This window comes from Branchiostoma floridae, chromosome 4 (genome assembly GCF_000003815.2).
Source record: "Branchiostoma floridae strain S238N-H82 chromosome 4, Bfl_VNyyK, whole genome shotgun sequence".
Lineage (NCBI taxonomy): Eukaryota > Metazoa > Chordata > Leptocardii > Amphioxiformes > Branchiostomatidae > Branchiostoma > Branchiostoma floridae.
Genome location: NC_049982.1, coordinates 31,031,019 through 31,044,181, shown reverse-complemented (window position 1 = coordinate 31,044,181; position 13,163 = coordinate 31,031,019). Strand labels below are relative to the sequence as shown.

General features: G+C 40.0%; 3 protein-coding genes and 1 long non-coding RNA gene across 5 annotated transcripts in view; all 4 read left to right on the top strand.

Moving 5' to 3' along the window:
- Positions 1 to 422: 422 nt before the first annotated feature.
- Positions 423 to 1,935, top strand: LOC118414845. Of its 2 annotated transcripts, none has more exons than XM_035819111.1 (3): positions 423 to 541; positions 747 to 1,243; positions 1,756 to 1,935. In XM_035819111.1, exons 2-3 carry the CDS (start codon positions 752 to 754, stop codon positions 1,771 to 1,773), a joined length of 510 nt encoding a protein of 169 aa, XP_035675004.1. In that variant the 5' UTR covers positions 423 to 541; positions 747 to 751; the 3' UTR covers positions 1,774 to 1,935. The 2 variants fall into 2 exon arrangements, with proteins under 2 accessions (XP_035675004.1, XP_035675003.1); XM_035819110.1 differs by having other exon boundaries at positions 487 to 579.
- Positions 1,936 to 3,267: 1,332 nt separating this feature from the next.
- Positions 3,268 to 5,764, top strand: LOC118414868. The gene is made up of 4 exons (XR_004831026.1): positions 3,268 to 3,427; positions 4,175 to 4,404; positions 4,583 to 4,663; positions 5,082 to 5,764. It is a non-coding gene; the product is annotated as an uncharacterized LOC118414868 (long non-coding RNA).
- Positions 5,765 to 7,021: 1,257 nt separating this feature from the next.
- On the top strand, positions 7,022 to 10,727 carry LOC118414840. The gene is made up of 4 exons (XM_035819104.1): positions 7,022 to 7,181; positions 7,539 to 7,990; positions 8,686 to 8,790; positions 9,684 to 10,727. Exons 2-4 carry the CDS (start codon positions 7,560 to 7,562, stop codon positions 9,703 to 9,705), a joined length of 558 nt encoding a protein of 185 aa, XP_035674997.1. The 5' UTR covers positions 7,022 to 7,181; positions 7,539 to 7,559; the 3' UTR covers positions 9,706 to 10,727.
- A 1,474-nt stretch (positions 10,728 to 12,201) lies between these two features.
- The window catches only part of LOC118414839, a 3,303-nt gene continuing 2,341 nt past the window's right edge, over positions 12,202 to 13,163 (top strand). Inside the window, exon 1 of the mRNA XM_035819102.1 lies at positions 12,202 to 12,647. Coding sequence (XP_035674995.1) covers positions 12,214 to 12,647 — 434 coding nt within the window. The 5' untranslated portion in view covers positions 12,202 to 12,213. The remainder of the gene's footprint in view (positions 12,648 to 13,163) is intronic.

The window sequence follows — 13,163 nt, the reverse complement described above, 5'->3', positions numbered from 1 at the left end:
TTATATAGAGCTATTCCAAAGGAGGACTGTATGATGTAGGTCAACCCTTACCGTAAACAGTTGTTTCCAGCAGTTACATAATTGAGGTCTTCCGATGGAACGATTACCGGTGTAATTTCTCGCTTGAGATGAAACCAATCGCCCATTGTGAATTACGTGTGTAGTAGTCGCCATTAAAACAAAATGGCCCGCATCATTGACATTGAGAGTTATTCTTGGTGGCGAAAGACCTACAGTCCTATGGTCGGACCAAAGGCAATAACGGTGGCATTGAGGTCACCTAAGTCAACACCAAATGGAAGCCGCTCCGGAAAACTGCGATTTAGCCCCGCATATTACCAGCTTTTCCCAATTCAGACCCTGGTTGCAAATATAGAGTAATAACTTAATAACAATAACAATTTCTAAGAGCTCTGGTAATTTGATTTGTCCTGGAATGGAAATTGATCTTTAGCCCTTTCTGAGAAGCCTGTAGCTACGAGGTTTAGTATAAAAAGAGAGCGTTTATAAGTTTTGTCCTCACACGTGCAGGGAGCTCGAGGTTAGTGCAGAACGCTCAGCTTCGTGTTTTAAGGAGTGGTAAGATCTCGGGCGTATTGTATTGTCTTACTTACTGTTTTACTACAGTCTACACTTTTTTGCTACTCCCAGTTTGAATCATGTGTCCTCGATCGCTGATAGCTAGTTTGAGTATTCGGTGCGGTAGATATGTACCTTCTAACGTATTAACTCTCCTTTCTGTTCAGAAGCCATGATGTTGTCGTTGAAGCTTATTCCAGCAGTGCTATTGGTGGTCGCTACGATTTCCGTACAAGGCGCACCGCATGGAGGTCTTCCGCCGCCTGACAATCTCGAAGACATGGCGATGTCATTGGTCATGGAGGCGATGGCCCAAGGGATGTCTGAAGAGGAAGCTGTTGCTTATGCTGAACAGAAGATGATAGAGGCGATGTTAGAAGATCCATCTATGCTCGGACCACAACCGTCCGAGCCAGAGGACTCCAACGATGCCCCTCCTCCCGAAGTCATGATGATGTTCGCAGAAGCGATGGCCCAAGGAATGTCTGGAGAAGAAGCTGCTGCTGATGTTGAACAGAAGATGATGGACGCAATGGATGTAGATCAATCTGAAGTCGTGGCGATGTTCGCGGAAGCGATGGCCCAAGGTTTGTCCGAAGAAGAAGCTGCTGCTCTTGTTGAACAGAAGATGATGCAGAAGATGATGGAGGCACTGGGCGTAGATGTGTGTATTTTAACTAATCATAATTGCAGTATGACTGTATTTTATGGCATTCCAACATTATTGAAAACATTCTTTTCTCATTCGATGGATAACGTAACGGCAAACCACTTCGAATCCTGACAAAATGTGACCAAAAGTATATCTGGAAAGCAGTTAAAACACACTACGAATTCCTAGGAATAGAAAGTAATTTTTATTCTTAAGACATTTTGGCTCATTACTTCTCGTATGAAGGGGATATAAGGTCCATTTGGAATTCCCACCCGAATGTGGCATGAATTTTGCAAATACTTCATTCCGGCTGGTTCTGCTTGATTCCTGCTTATTCGATTTTAAGGTCAAAGGCCCTATAAGAAATAAACTTTATTCAGGAGTTTGTATCCGAAGGCTAATTTCAAGTACGTGGACATGGAAGATATGTATTTGGAATAGACATAGCAAACATACATGTGACAAGGGCAGTGATTAACATTTTACTGATCATTTTCTATTATTTTGTCTTTTGTTTCCAGGGACGTAACCTTCAATGAAGGAGCATGAGAAACAACAAAGAGATCCAAGCTTCTCTGAACGTCGCGGGGTGGTTGTCTGAGACCTGAAGAAGTCGAGTTGTTTTTGACCTAAAAAGTAATGCATGTAAACTTTGTCATCGTTAGAAGTGATTTACATTATAAAAGTCAGATGAAAATCCACGTTTTGTGTCAAGTTCTCTTTTTGGTGACAATGATTGAGATTGATAGATAGATGGAATGATAGATGGAAGGATGAATGAATAGATTGTTAAATGCATGGGTGGATGGATGGATGGATGGATGGATGGATGGATGGATGGATGGATGGATGGATGGATGGATGGATGGATGGATGGATGGATGGATGGATGGATGGAAGGATAGATGGAGTGATGGATGGATGGATGGATGGATGGATGGATGGATAGATGGAGTGATGGATGGATGGATGGATGGATGGATGGGTGGATGGATGGATGGATGGATGGATGGATGGATGGATGGATGGATGGATGGATAAATGGATAAATGTATAGACAGATGCATGGCCACAGACTGCAAGATGCAGAAGAGTCTGGAACAGTTCAAGGGAGGGGTACCTCAAAAAGAGTGGCAACGCCCTGCCAAGAGAGAGAGAGGTACACTGAACAGTGTCCTGTTGTTTTGAAATGCAGATTTACTTAATCGGCGGAAGCAAACTTTCCGCCTTGTTGACTACGCCCTATAATCATCTGCACCAGATAACTTACTTCCAGTTAATTTGCATATATTTTTCCGTAGCTATTCCAACCATTCCAGCCTAAAATAACAAAATTTGTTAATATGCTTTTTAGAAAACATGCTGGATGAGTTTGTGACATATATTTTAGCTGGCTTGAATCAGTTTCGAAAGTCTTCACACAGCATCTGGTTGTGTACTTAACTAAGCGACATGCTACACCTAATCTTTACATATCTAGCTGCAAACATTGTTTGAAGCTTCATATTGTATGCCACTACTGGTAAAGAGTTTCATTCTACTATTGGTCTAGGAAAATACGTAGTCTTAGGTTGATAATTCCGATACATCAAAAATGTCAGTTAAAGTAAAACGTTCGCATCTGTACCAGATGCTTTGGGGTGGTGCCCATCTCCATTTCTGTAGCCCTTGGGCTATACGTTTGTGAAAGCCACTATAGACGGGCGTGGGGGGTTCCGCTGGTAGTGATGTGTGTCTAGCTTTCATAGTCTCCCTCATATTTTTCGCGCGCTAAGCAGAGAAAGCGGGTGTACCAAATGGCATGCAAGGCGAACACTCTACCCACTTGGCCACTGCGCTTGTCTCTCATACTTGAAAGAATGGCTATTTCTTGCTCTTTTTTGAGTTGGCATTAGGTATAGTCTACAAGTTTATTGGTCATTTTGTTCGTCATGCATATTCAATTACCAAGGCTGAAAAGCAGGCCACCACAATTAGCTATACGGTGATTGCCCCCATCAAGAATGGGCTACTTACATGTAAATGCATCGTTATAGTCGGAACAAGCCATGGTATGGTCGGATGTGCATGATTCATTGAGCATCGTACAATTGTGTCTCATACATAAACAACATTTACTGAGGAACAGTATTCAGGGTTTCCAGCTTGCAGTGCTCCGTCTACCGAAAACAAATTGAGGAGAGATCAGATAAGGTGGGCTGTTTTTTTATGTATTTATCAAATAATACATTTATAAAGTATGAAACCATATGAACATGTAGATGTTCCTTGTTTGGATTGCCGCAGCTGGCAGTTGTAGAAAAATCTTGGCACCGAAACCATTAAAGCAATAAGGTGACAGAAACTAAGGATATTGTACCATGTATATTAGCAGAAGAGTTGCGATGTCAGTGGCCTAGAAGGTAAAGTGTTCACCTTGCATTCGAAATTTTCCAGTTTGGGAACCCAACCCGGCCATAGACAAAATACTTTGAAAATTGTACACATTGTTTTTTCTTCTAAGTACGTAGCACTTTATAAAATTGTCAAACTCATCAAATTTTCTTTTATAGCAATTGCAATGGGTGCACTGTAAGGCAAGTAGTGTATATTGCACACTTGTACGCCAGCCGGCTGATGCATAGAAACAAAAATCTAATACCGGACATGCAGATGTTAAAACGAAAGGAGATAGTGTACAATGTATATTCCAAGACGTTGCATCAGTCTACTTGCTACGTAAACGTAATAAAACTAAACGTAGGTTCTATGCTATGGGAATGATTATGGTAGTTGACGATTACCAATAAATCAGCACTCTATTGTAGTAGCATGTGTGGCTACAGAGATGGAGATATGCACCGCCCTTTTATACCAAAAAGTGTGAAAAGAATTGTTGTTTTAGCATATTTGTTCAACAATGTGTTCTCTGATGTTTTGGTGTTCATTTATCTTTTCAAGACCACAACAAAAATGTCTGCCTTGAAGCTTGTCCTTTTGGTGATCGTGTTGGTCGCTATCATTGGAGGCCAGGAAAACAAAGTTGCCGGTGAAAAAGCTGTCAGAGAGGCGCGAGAGGCTGCAGATGACGGGGCAGTCGTCTCCGAGTCCGACCCGATCGCACTCGAGCGAGTCAAGCGCCAGCGCAGAGGGCTGAAGTCTTGGTTTTGCAACAAGCTGTCCGACAAAAAGTAAGACAGATTTTATTTCCTTGTATGTGCCTCTTTGGTTTTATTCTACACATCTATCCTCTACTACATTTAATAGCTGCTGCCATACACCGTATAATCGTAGTGCAATAGAGTTCTTCTTCAGTTTTGTATCATGTATGGCTCTCTGATGAATTCTTGTGTCTGAACTTGCTGCTAGGCCCAACGGGAAAAGAGGAGTGAAGGACAAACTGTTCCAAACCTTCTGTGTCCCTGACGTTGCAGTCACCATGTAGAACAGGTAAGATGAGTTTGTGATCATTTTTGTCACGTTTTTACCAGTTGTCATATTTTGTTTACCAGTTAGACCTCTAATGTCCAAGAAGAGCATTTTCACACTAATATCATAATCATTAAGTTCCACTTAATGGTAATGTAAATATACATGCGCCTGTATTTGTACACCATTTTGCTTCAATTTTCATTCTGACTATAGTTATCCATAACATTTATACGTATTGGGCGTATGCATTTATTCAGATGTAACGTTACCCAAGTGACCCATTTTTTTTCTGCTAAAGGCATTCATTCACTATTAACAAGAATGACACCAATAACCTGTCGGCATGAAATTGTTTTCAGTATCGTTCAAGTATCCGTGCGTTGTACAAAATGAACGTTGTTTTATCAATAACGGTCCATTTTACATAATGTTCCAGGACACTGGCGTTTCGAGCGAGGACATTGGACGATGGTGACCACAGACGTCATGAAGAATGCCGTCTAGCCAATGACAGTGGATGATAGTCTCTTTGATTTTGACGCATAGGACCATGTTTGTAGACTAATAGTGTTTCTAATGATGTAGGAATGCAGTGCTAATACTTTTAAATGTTTCGTACAAATAAAATTTGTATTCGTTTTCATCTATATATATGATATCGTTCCACAACGTAGTTGTGAGTATATATTTTACACTATTAATATGTATTTTTAGTAGACCAAACAAAGTACAAGTTATCAGTGTTTATTAGATTATGCTGTCAATCTATATCTATAGTGCATATCTATGCATTGGGAAGTAAAGGTAATACTCGAATGTCACACGAGATATCGATATAATCCTATCCGGAATTCGAGCTAACGAGCTAAATGTTTGCGTTTGTTTAGAAAGAAAAGTGTTGCATTGACTCTGGCCTCTACAAGTTGTAAATGCCAAAAATGGTCAAATTAATACCAGGATCTATGATAGCATCTATGTTAAAAAAATGTTAAGGTTAGATATTCTGGTCAAGTGATAGATGTTATGAAAATAAATCTAACGTAAGAAACAAAACAAAAACGATGAAAACGATTAAGAAAAACAGAGAACATGACATTTGATATGATTTTATATTGTCAAGGTGGAAAAGTGTAATAAAAATATACCATTCTGTAAATCTTAATAAATAAATACATGAATACCAATTTGGAACTGTATGAATGCACTCTTATTGCCTCCATGTCATGTCATGGAGGCTATATTTTACCCTGCGTTTGTCTGTCAACAAGATAACTCGAGAACGGCTGGGTGGATTCGTTTCATACTTAGTGTGTTGGAAGGGTGTGACAAAAGCTGGAAATGATTAGATTTTGGGCCCCCTAGCGGCTTCTCTTGTTGAATTTTAAAACCATTTGATTATTTGCACGTACACCGTAACTTGAATTTTTCTATTTGTATTGAAGAATCTTTATTTCTAATCACGTACTAGGAGAAACGTTCATTGGTATTCATAGTCAAGTTTGAGCCGAACATTCCATAATGATACTGAACTTAGCTACGTGTTATGCATAATTCAACAAAACGTTACAAAGTCAAAACAGGAATAAAGTTATAATATAACTCTTATAATCCCGTTGCTGTATAAAACATATTCGGTGTATTGGGCACTGTATTGAGTTATAAAGCGTGCCATATGAAATCTGTTCCGATGATGTTGTGTACTATATCTTCTGAACAGATGACGTACCACTGAACTTGTCAATGAAACGTTGTTGCAATGGCTAGACTATTTACATACAGACCACTGCTTGAATACAGGGTAGTCTGACACAACAATAGACTGGATACCAGACCCCACCCCGATCTCAAAAACATCTTTGTGTGTGTGTGGGGGGGGGGATGGCCTGATGACTGTAGAAACTTTCTCAAAAGGCCCTTCATCAGAGGTAGGAGAACCTAGGATTAATAACCACTCACACCCAAGGTAGTCAGCTACAACGCAACACAGTTGGTCAGCAGGCTATTAATGTAGCGAGTCACGGTATAGATATGGCTCAAGGGTGTACTGAGTTATTTTTCAAAATAACAGGAGTACTTTTGTAAAAACTGCAAGCTGTGCACCTTTAATTGTCATGTTACATTTGCTTAACTGGGATCTTTATGTAACAGCCTCTAACCCAGCAGCACGTGTGGTGTCTTATCTACAGTTACATTTCATATCTTAGTGGTCACTGTAACACTTGTAGATTAAAAAAAAAACAGCTGTTTTTTAACCAATCAGGGAGGGGTGTAAATTGCCTCCTGCTGATCCTGCTGCTGTTCGATTGGTTAGGATTTTGCCCACTATTTGGGCAAACTGAGAGAAAGGCCAGACCCCTACACGATAGATATTTTTGAGATCGGGCTGGGGTCTGGTATCCAGAGTAAAAAACAACATTAGGGGTAGGGCTGTGGTAATTACATATAGCAATTTTCTATCTAAGTTGGCACTTACAGTTGCGCACCATTCCCTTGTGTGCCGGTATACTGGATCGTTCCGGTCTTTTGATACTCTGAGGTAAGGCTACATATACATGGCCATAGCTTCCTTTGTTACTGCTACGCATTGCCATAATTTATCGATTGACTAAATAGTATATTGTATTGTACATTTAGGAGTGTTGTAAATTTGTTGTTGTTCTTTATGCAGTCAATGTCGTAGTCTGTAACGCTATAGATTGATTGACAGTAGTAGTAGTAGTAGTAGTCGTCATATAGCTTGTTTCCTCAAATCTTGTAGTAGAAGCCTGTGTTTAGAAAGCATTCTTGATATTTTAAGCTAGACAGAACATACATTCAACATTGTGCTGCTTTGGAATTACGAAAAAGAAGAAACCTATCTATATATTGGTAAGTACATTTATTTCTTATCCAGGTACAAGGAAGATCTTGGAAGATGTCTGATCTGAAACTGATTACAGTGGTAATCTTGGCCTTTGCCTTGATTGCTTCTGGTCAAAGAAGGCAGGTAGTGAAAGATGCCGGCGCTTCGAATGCTGAAGACATGGACGAAGAAGCTCTGGAGAACTTCTTCAAGGAGCTGGAGATGCTCAACAAGATGTTCGACGAGATGGTGTCAACTGAAGAAGACGACGGTCACACCTCCGAGACTACCTCGGGTGGAGAAGCAACGGAGGAAGAAACTGGGTCCCTAGGTACCTCTTTGGATGGAGAGCATGATAAGTGTCGCAACCGTGAGAAGCACTCGAAGACTCTACGGCGTTTGAAAAGACTTCGACGGAGTCTGCTAAGCAAAGACGCGATGAAAGATTGGTTTTGCGACAAGCTGCTGGAGTCATCTGAGGAATATAGCTCATCTGAGGAAAGGTTAGATTTACATAAACGAACATCATTTCAAGTAGAAGGATGTCCCTGTAGCTCAACTGGTAGAAATTATAACCCCACAATTAAGCGTCTGGTTCCAGTTAGCAACTCGGAGACCAAGATAGGTTCAATCCTAGGTACGGAAAGTCGGTTGGGGTTGCACACGGCTTTTGGAAGTAGATGGGTTCGAGGAAGTGCTTCACATACGTTAGAGTCGTAGGACTACAAACCCTGTAAAAAATATACTCTGCTAGCGCTTCTGCGTTAAAAACAGATAAACTTGCTGCCCTATGTGCCGTGCCGTTAGTCACTGCAGGGGTCCGAAAGAACTGGATATTACAAATAAAGTGTCTGTATCTCTGTTGATAAACAGTTTAACATCTACAGTATTACTGTTATACTTTCATGTTTCCCTTCTATCCAAGACACGATGCATGTACTCAAAACAACATACAGCATGTAGAACTCTCAAGTAGTAAATAATTAAGCAAGGTTGTAAAAAAACGTATCTGTACGTATACCATTAATATCATAGTTTGAGACGAAGGACAAACCGAGTGAACTGTGGAAGCTTTGTTGCGAGGCGGTTGTAATGTAGAGCTTTGTGCACATGTTCAAAACTCACCAAAGTAGAATTATTGTACACGTTAGACGTTTTTATTTATACATTTCTTTGTTTCTAACATGTTTCAAACCAGGCCCAGGGGAAAACGAGGGGTAAGGAACAATCTCTGGCTAGCGTTCTGCTTTCCCGGTGGTCTACTTCCCGGTTCAGCCAGCTCTAGCTCTTCATCCGAAGAATGGTAACTAAAGGCACAGTCACATAGGTCGTGTGATCGTCGCACGAGCACTAATTCAGGGCATTTTGGAGGACAAACTTGCACGTATCCTGCAGAATTCATCTGTCTTGGTACAAAGAATGTTGTTGTGGATTCATTTGGGTGGTTAGTTCTGTCACTGCCTGCTTGAAAATTCTATGGTATCAAAATCGTGCGACGATCGCACGACCCATGTGACTGCGCCCTGACCATGAAAGAAGTTGTCTTTTTCCTGTCATTAGGCGTTGTTGATTTGATTATATGGATGAAATCCTATAGGCTGACAAATAACCTGTTAGCTTGCGATTAAAAAAGTTTCGTCAGAAAGATGCTTTCCCCGTGAGATATAATAAATAAGTGGTCAGGAAGGTTGAATTAAATGACTAACACAGAGAGCATGGTATACCGGACAATAGATTATTTTGTTCTTTTACTTCTTCTTTGAATTTTGGAACTGACTCTGTCACTACCGTTTTTTGCAATATTATTTGCTCATTTTGAAGCTGATTCGTACGATTTATACAGCATCGTCGAATCCTTTTTTGGTTAACTGCACAAAAGAAGATTAATCCAATCCAATCAACATGGCCTTAAAATAGAGGTTAAATTGTTGTTCTGTCTGTCTGTCTGTCTCTGTCTCTCTCTGTTTATATTCAAAATAATATCGTATAGATTGCGAAATTATTTTGTATGTGTGTAGGGCTGTGGGCCCGAACGTCAAGGTTGATTTTTGCCTCTTGGTAATAAAGAATAGGAAGCTAAGGCTTGACCTAAAGCAAAAAGTCTACACCTTAACCACAAAAAATTAAAGTTGCACTTTGAACTGAATTATTGACATTATTATCTTAATTTTTGCCCCTTTTCTTGATCTATTTCAGGCGCCCTCCAAAGCATGGGTAAAGACTGCCTATGTGGATGACATTACAATTTGTTCATCTAACCCGTGGGCTATCTGAAGATGGGTCTGAAGAGTGGTCAACTTAGTACACATGTCCTAAATGTGGAAATAGCATGAGTTAACTAGGAAAGGCATGAGGTTTGTATGGCCATGTTGATTTGATTTAAAGTATGGCATCCAGCGAGCATAAATTTTCGGCTGTTCCCAAAACAAGGTTTTCAACCTTCACAATTCTGTATTTTATACAAATCAGCAAAAACAAAACAAAAAAGCAAATATATGCAACATTTTATACAACACCAACGTCTAGTCCAAGTAAAAAAAAATGTGAAAGAAAGGTTAAGAATGTTTTGTTCAATATACAATCCTCTGTTTGTTTGGTCCTACCTCCTTTCCGCTTAGATTTCATAATATAGGCAACTTTTTTGTTATTTGTTATATTCGTAGTCTCGCATCAGTTTTGGGGTTCCTAGTGAATGTCATACATATACTAGTAATCAAATCAATTTGGACAATGAGTAAAGAAACTGAATGCTGACATGTTTAGACGATGACTGTCACTAGTGAAGGCTCTAAGTTCTTACGTTTCACGTGCACGAATCATCGTGATATAGAAATGCTGGCAAATGAGTATATCTAGAGATACACCTAGTGATAAACTTTTGACTCACTCATAATACGATGTAACAAGTTCTGCAGCTTTGCAAGTAAAGAATATGACTACTCGCAAGTGTGCAACCAACGGCCTTGTAGTTATCAGAAGTCAGATGAGCAACATTACGAAGGAATGTATCTTTAATTGTTAAGAAGATTTCCGATAGTGCGGAGATGATTTGACAGGTAATATCACAATATCTGCATGGAAGTCTTATATACACTCAAAAACGTAAAATATAAGCATAATTAGATAGAGACGTAGCATAAAACGACTTTGGAAACTACATGCACATTACATTTTCCTATGAAGATGATTTAGCTATTGTCTTTACAACAAACAATAAAGTACAAATGCCATTTTTCTGTTCCTTTCTTCTTTTTGTCTTTTCGTTTCTTTTAATACTGTATCAGTTGCGCAGCACTAGTGGTTTTGTGGTCAGGATTGTTCAAGTACCTTACAGTTCCAGATATTGTGTCTTTTGGTGAAGGCATTTTCCACTGGGTTTCTCATCAATACCCGCTTACGGTTGGGGGCATCACTATGATAGGATGTTAAATGAAGGTACCGTTTTTGAGGAGGACCACACCTCCAGCATGTTAAAGAACCCACCACAGTTATCGATAACACTTCAATGTGGCACGGAATCTACCTAGACGTACTCAGCCAAGAGTTCACGAGTCCAGACTTACGAAGTTGGCTGTTGCAAATTTGGAGGCTGTTACTAAACGGACAGCACGTTCTTGCGAGCAACTAGACTATGCCGGAACTAAACGTTACAGAAGAAGTAGCAGGGTAGCCCTGTTAAACATTAGAGGGAGTTAACATCTGTAAGCAGATGTGGTTTTATGTCCATCGGTAAAAAATTTCAAACCTGTTGCTTCAGATGTTAGGCTCCGATCCTACTTATGCACAATTATCTGTACATAAATCGAAATGTATCACAGCGCAATGTAAAAAACAAATACTACTTTAAAACCACCTGATTTGCAGGTGGACCGTAACTTCAATTTTTCCGTTTGTATTGAAGAATTTTTCTTTCTATTCACGTACCAAGGAGACGTTCATTGGTATTCATAGTCAAGTTTCAGCAACGTTCAGTAATATTACTGTAACTACAAGTCATGCATAATTCACAAAGTTACCAAGTCAGGACAGAACTAAAGCAACCTGTTGTTGATAGATAGAAATATATAGAAAAATATTTAGTGCAATGTGCACTATGTTGAGTTATAAACTGTGACATACCAAATCCAATCCGACGATGTTGTGTACTATATCTTCTGGACAGATGACAAATCAACTTCCTTGATGAAGCATTGTTGCCATGGCTAGACTATTCACTCACAATCCACTGGGAGAATAATTGAATACAGAGCAGTGTGACACAACAATAGTGGTAGAATTACAGTAATTACATGTAGTAATTTTCTATCTAACACTTCGTGCGTATAAAGAAGTTGGCACTTACAGTTGCGCACCATTCACTTGTGTGCTGGTATACTGGATCGTTCCAGTCTTTGACCATACTCTGAGGTAAGACTAGCTCCCGATACATGGCCATTGCTTCCTTTGTTGCCACTATGTATTGTCAAGATGGACTGAGCAGTATCTTGTATTGTGCATTTATGAGTATAGTCATTTTGTTGCTGTTTTTTTTTTATAGATTCACTTGCAGTAGTAGTAGTAGCCATCATAGAGCTTGTTTCCTCCAAACTCTAGTACTGGTAGTAGAGCCTGTGTTGCCAAAGCATTCTTGATAATGCTAGACATTACATACATTCAACATTGCGCTGCTTTGGAATTACGAAGAAGAAGAAATCTATCTATGTGTTGGCAAGTACATATATTTCTTATGCAGGTACAAGGAATATCTGGGAAGATGTCTGATCTGAAACTGATTATAGTAGCGATCTTGGCCTTTGCCTTCATTGCTTCTGGTCAAAGAAGGCAGGTAGTCAAAGATGCCGGGGCTTCAGGTGCTGAAGACATGGACGAAGAGGCAATGGAGATGCTCAACAAGATGTTCGACGAAATAGTGTCAACTGAAGAAGACAGCGAGCACACCTCCGAGACTACTTCGGGTGGAGAAGCAACAGAGGAAGAGACTAGGTCCCTTGGTACCTCCTTGCAAGGAAAGCATAAGTTTCAGAACCGTGAGAAACACTTGAAGACTCTACAGCGAGAGGAAAGGCTTCGACGGAGTCTGTACCGCAAACGTGGGCTGAAAGAGTGGTTTTGCGACAAGCTTCTGGATTCATCTGAGGAATCTAGTTCATCTGAGGAAAGGTAAGGTATACATGAAAGACAACATTTCAAGCAGAGGGATGTCCCTGTAGCTCAATTGGTAGTTGATCTTCTTGTTCCAGATAAGTGGTAGCTGGGAGACTTAGGTTCAACCCAAGGTCGGACAAGTCTGTTGGGGTTGTACACGACTTTTGAAAATAAATGGTCTCGAGAAGGTACCTCACACACGTTAGAGTTGCAGGACTAACAACCCTGTAGATGTATACCCTGTTTCTGCATGAAAAGCAAGGGAACATGCTGCCCTATGTAACGTTAGTCATTGCGAGGGTCCGAAAGAACTGGATATTCCAAATAGAGTGTCTGTATCTCTGTTGATAAACTGTTTACCTTCTACAGTATTACTGTAATGTTTACCTTCTAGCTATATAACGTTAGTAGTACACTCAAAGGTACATTGAAATGTGTACAACTCTCAAATACTCCCAGGAAGCTTGTAAAATCAAGTTCTGAACACATACTTGGCATTATCCCTCTGGAAGGCATATGATGCGAGATACC

Coding starts and splice junctions, on each gene's coding strand:
- LOC118414845 (XM_035819111.1), top strand. CDS start 752: ATGATGTTGTCGTTGAAGCTTATTCCAGCAGTGCTATTGGTGGTCGCT.
- LOC118414840 (XM_035819104.1), top strand. CDS start 7,560: ATGTCTGATCTGAAACTGATTACAGTGGTAATCTTGGCCTTTGCCTTG. Junction 7,991..8,685: donor TATAGCTCATCTGAGGAAAG/GTTAGATTTACA, acceptor GTTTCAAACCAG/GCCCAGGGGAAAACGAGGGG. Junction 8,791..9,683: donor AGCTCTTCATCCGAAGAATG/GTAACTAAAGGC, acceptor GATCTATTTCAG/GCGCCCTCCAAAGCATGGGT.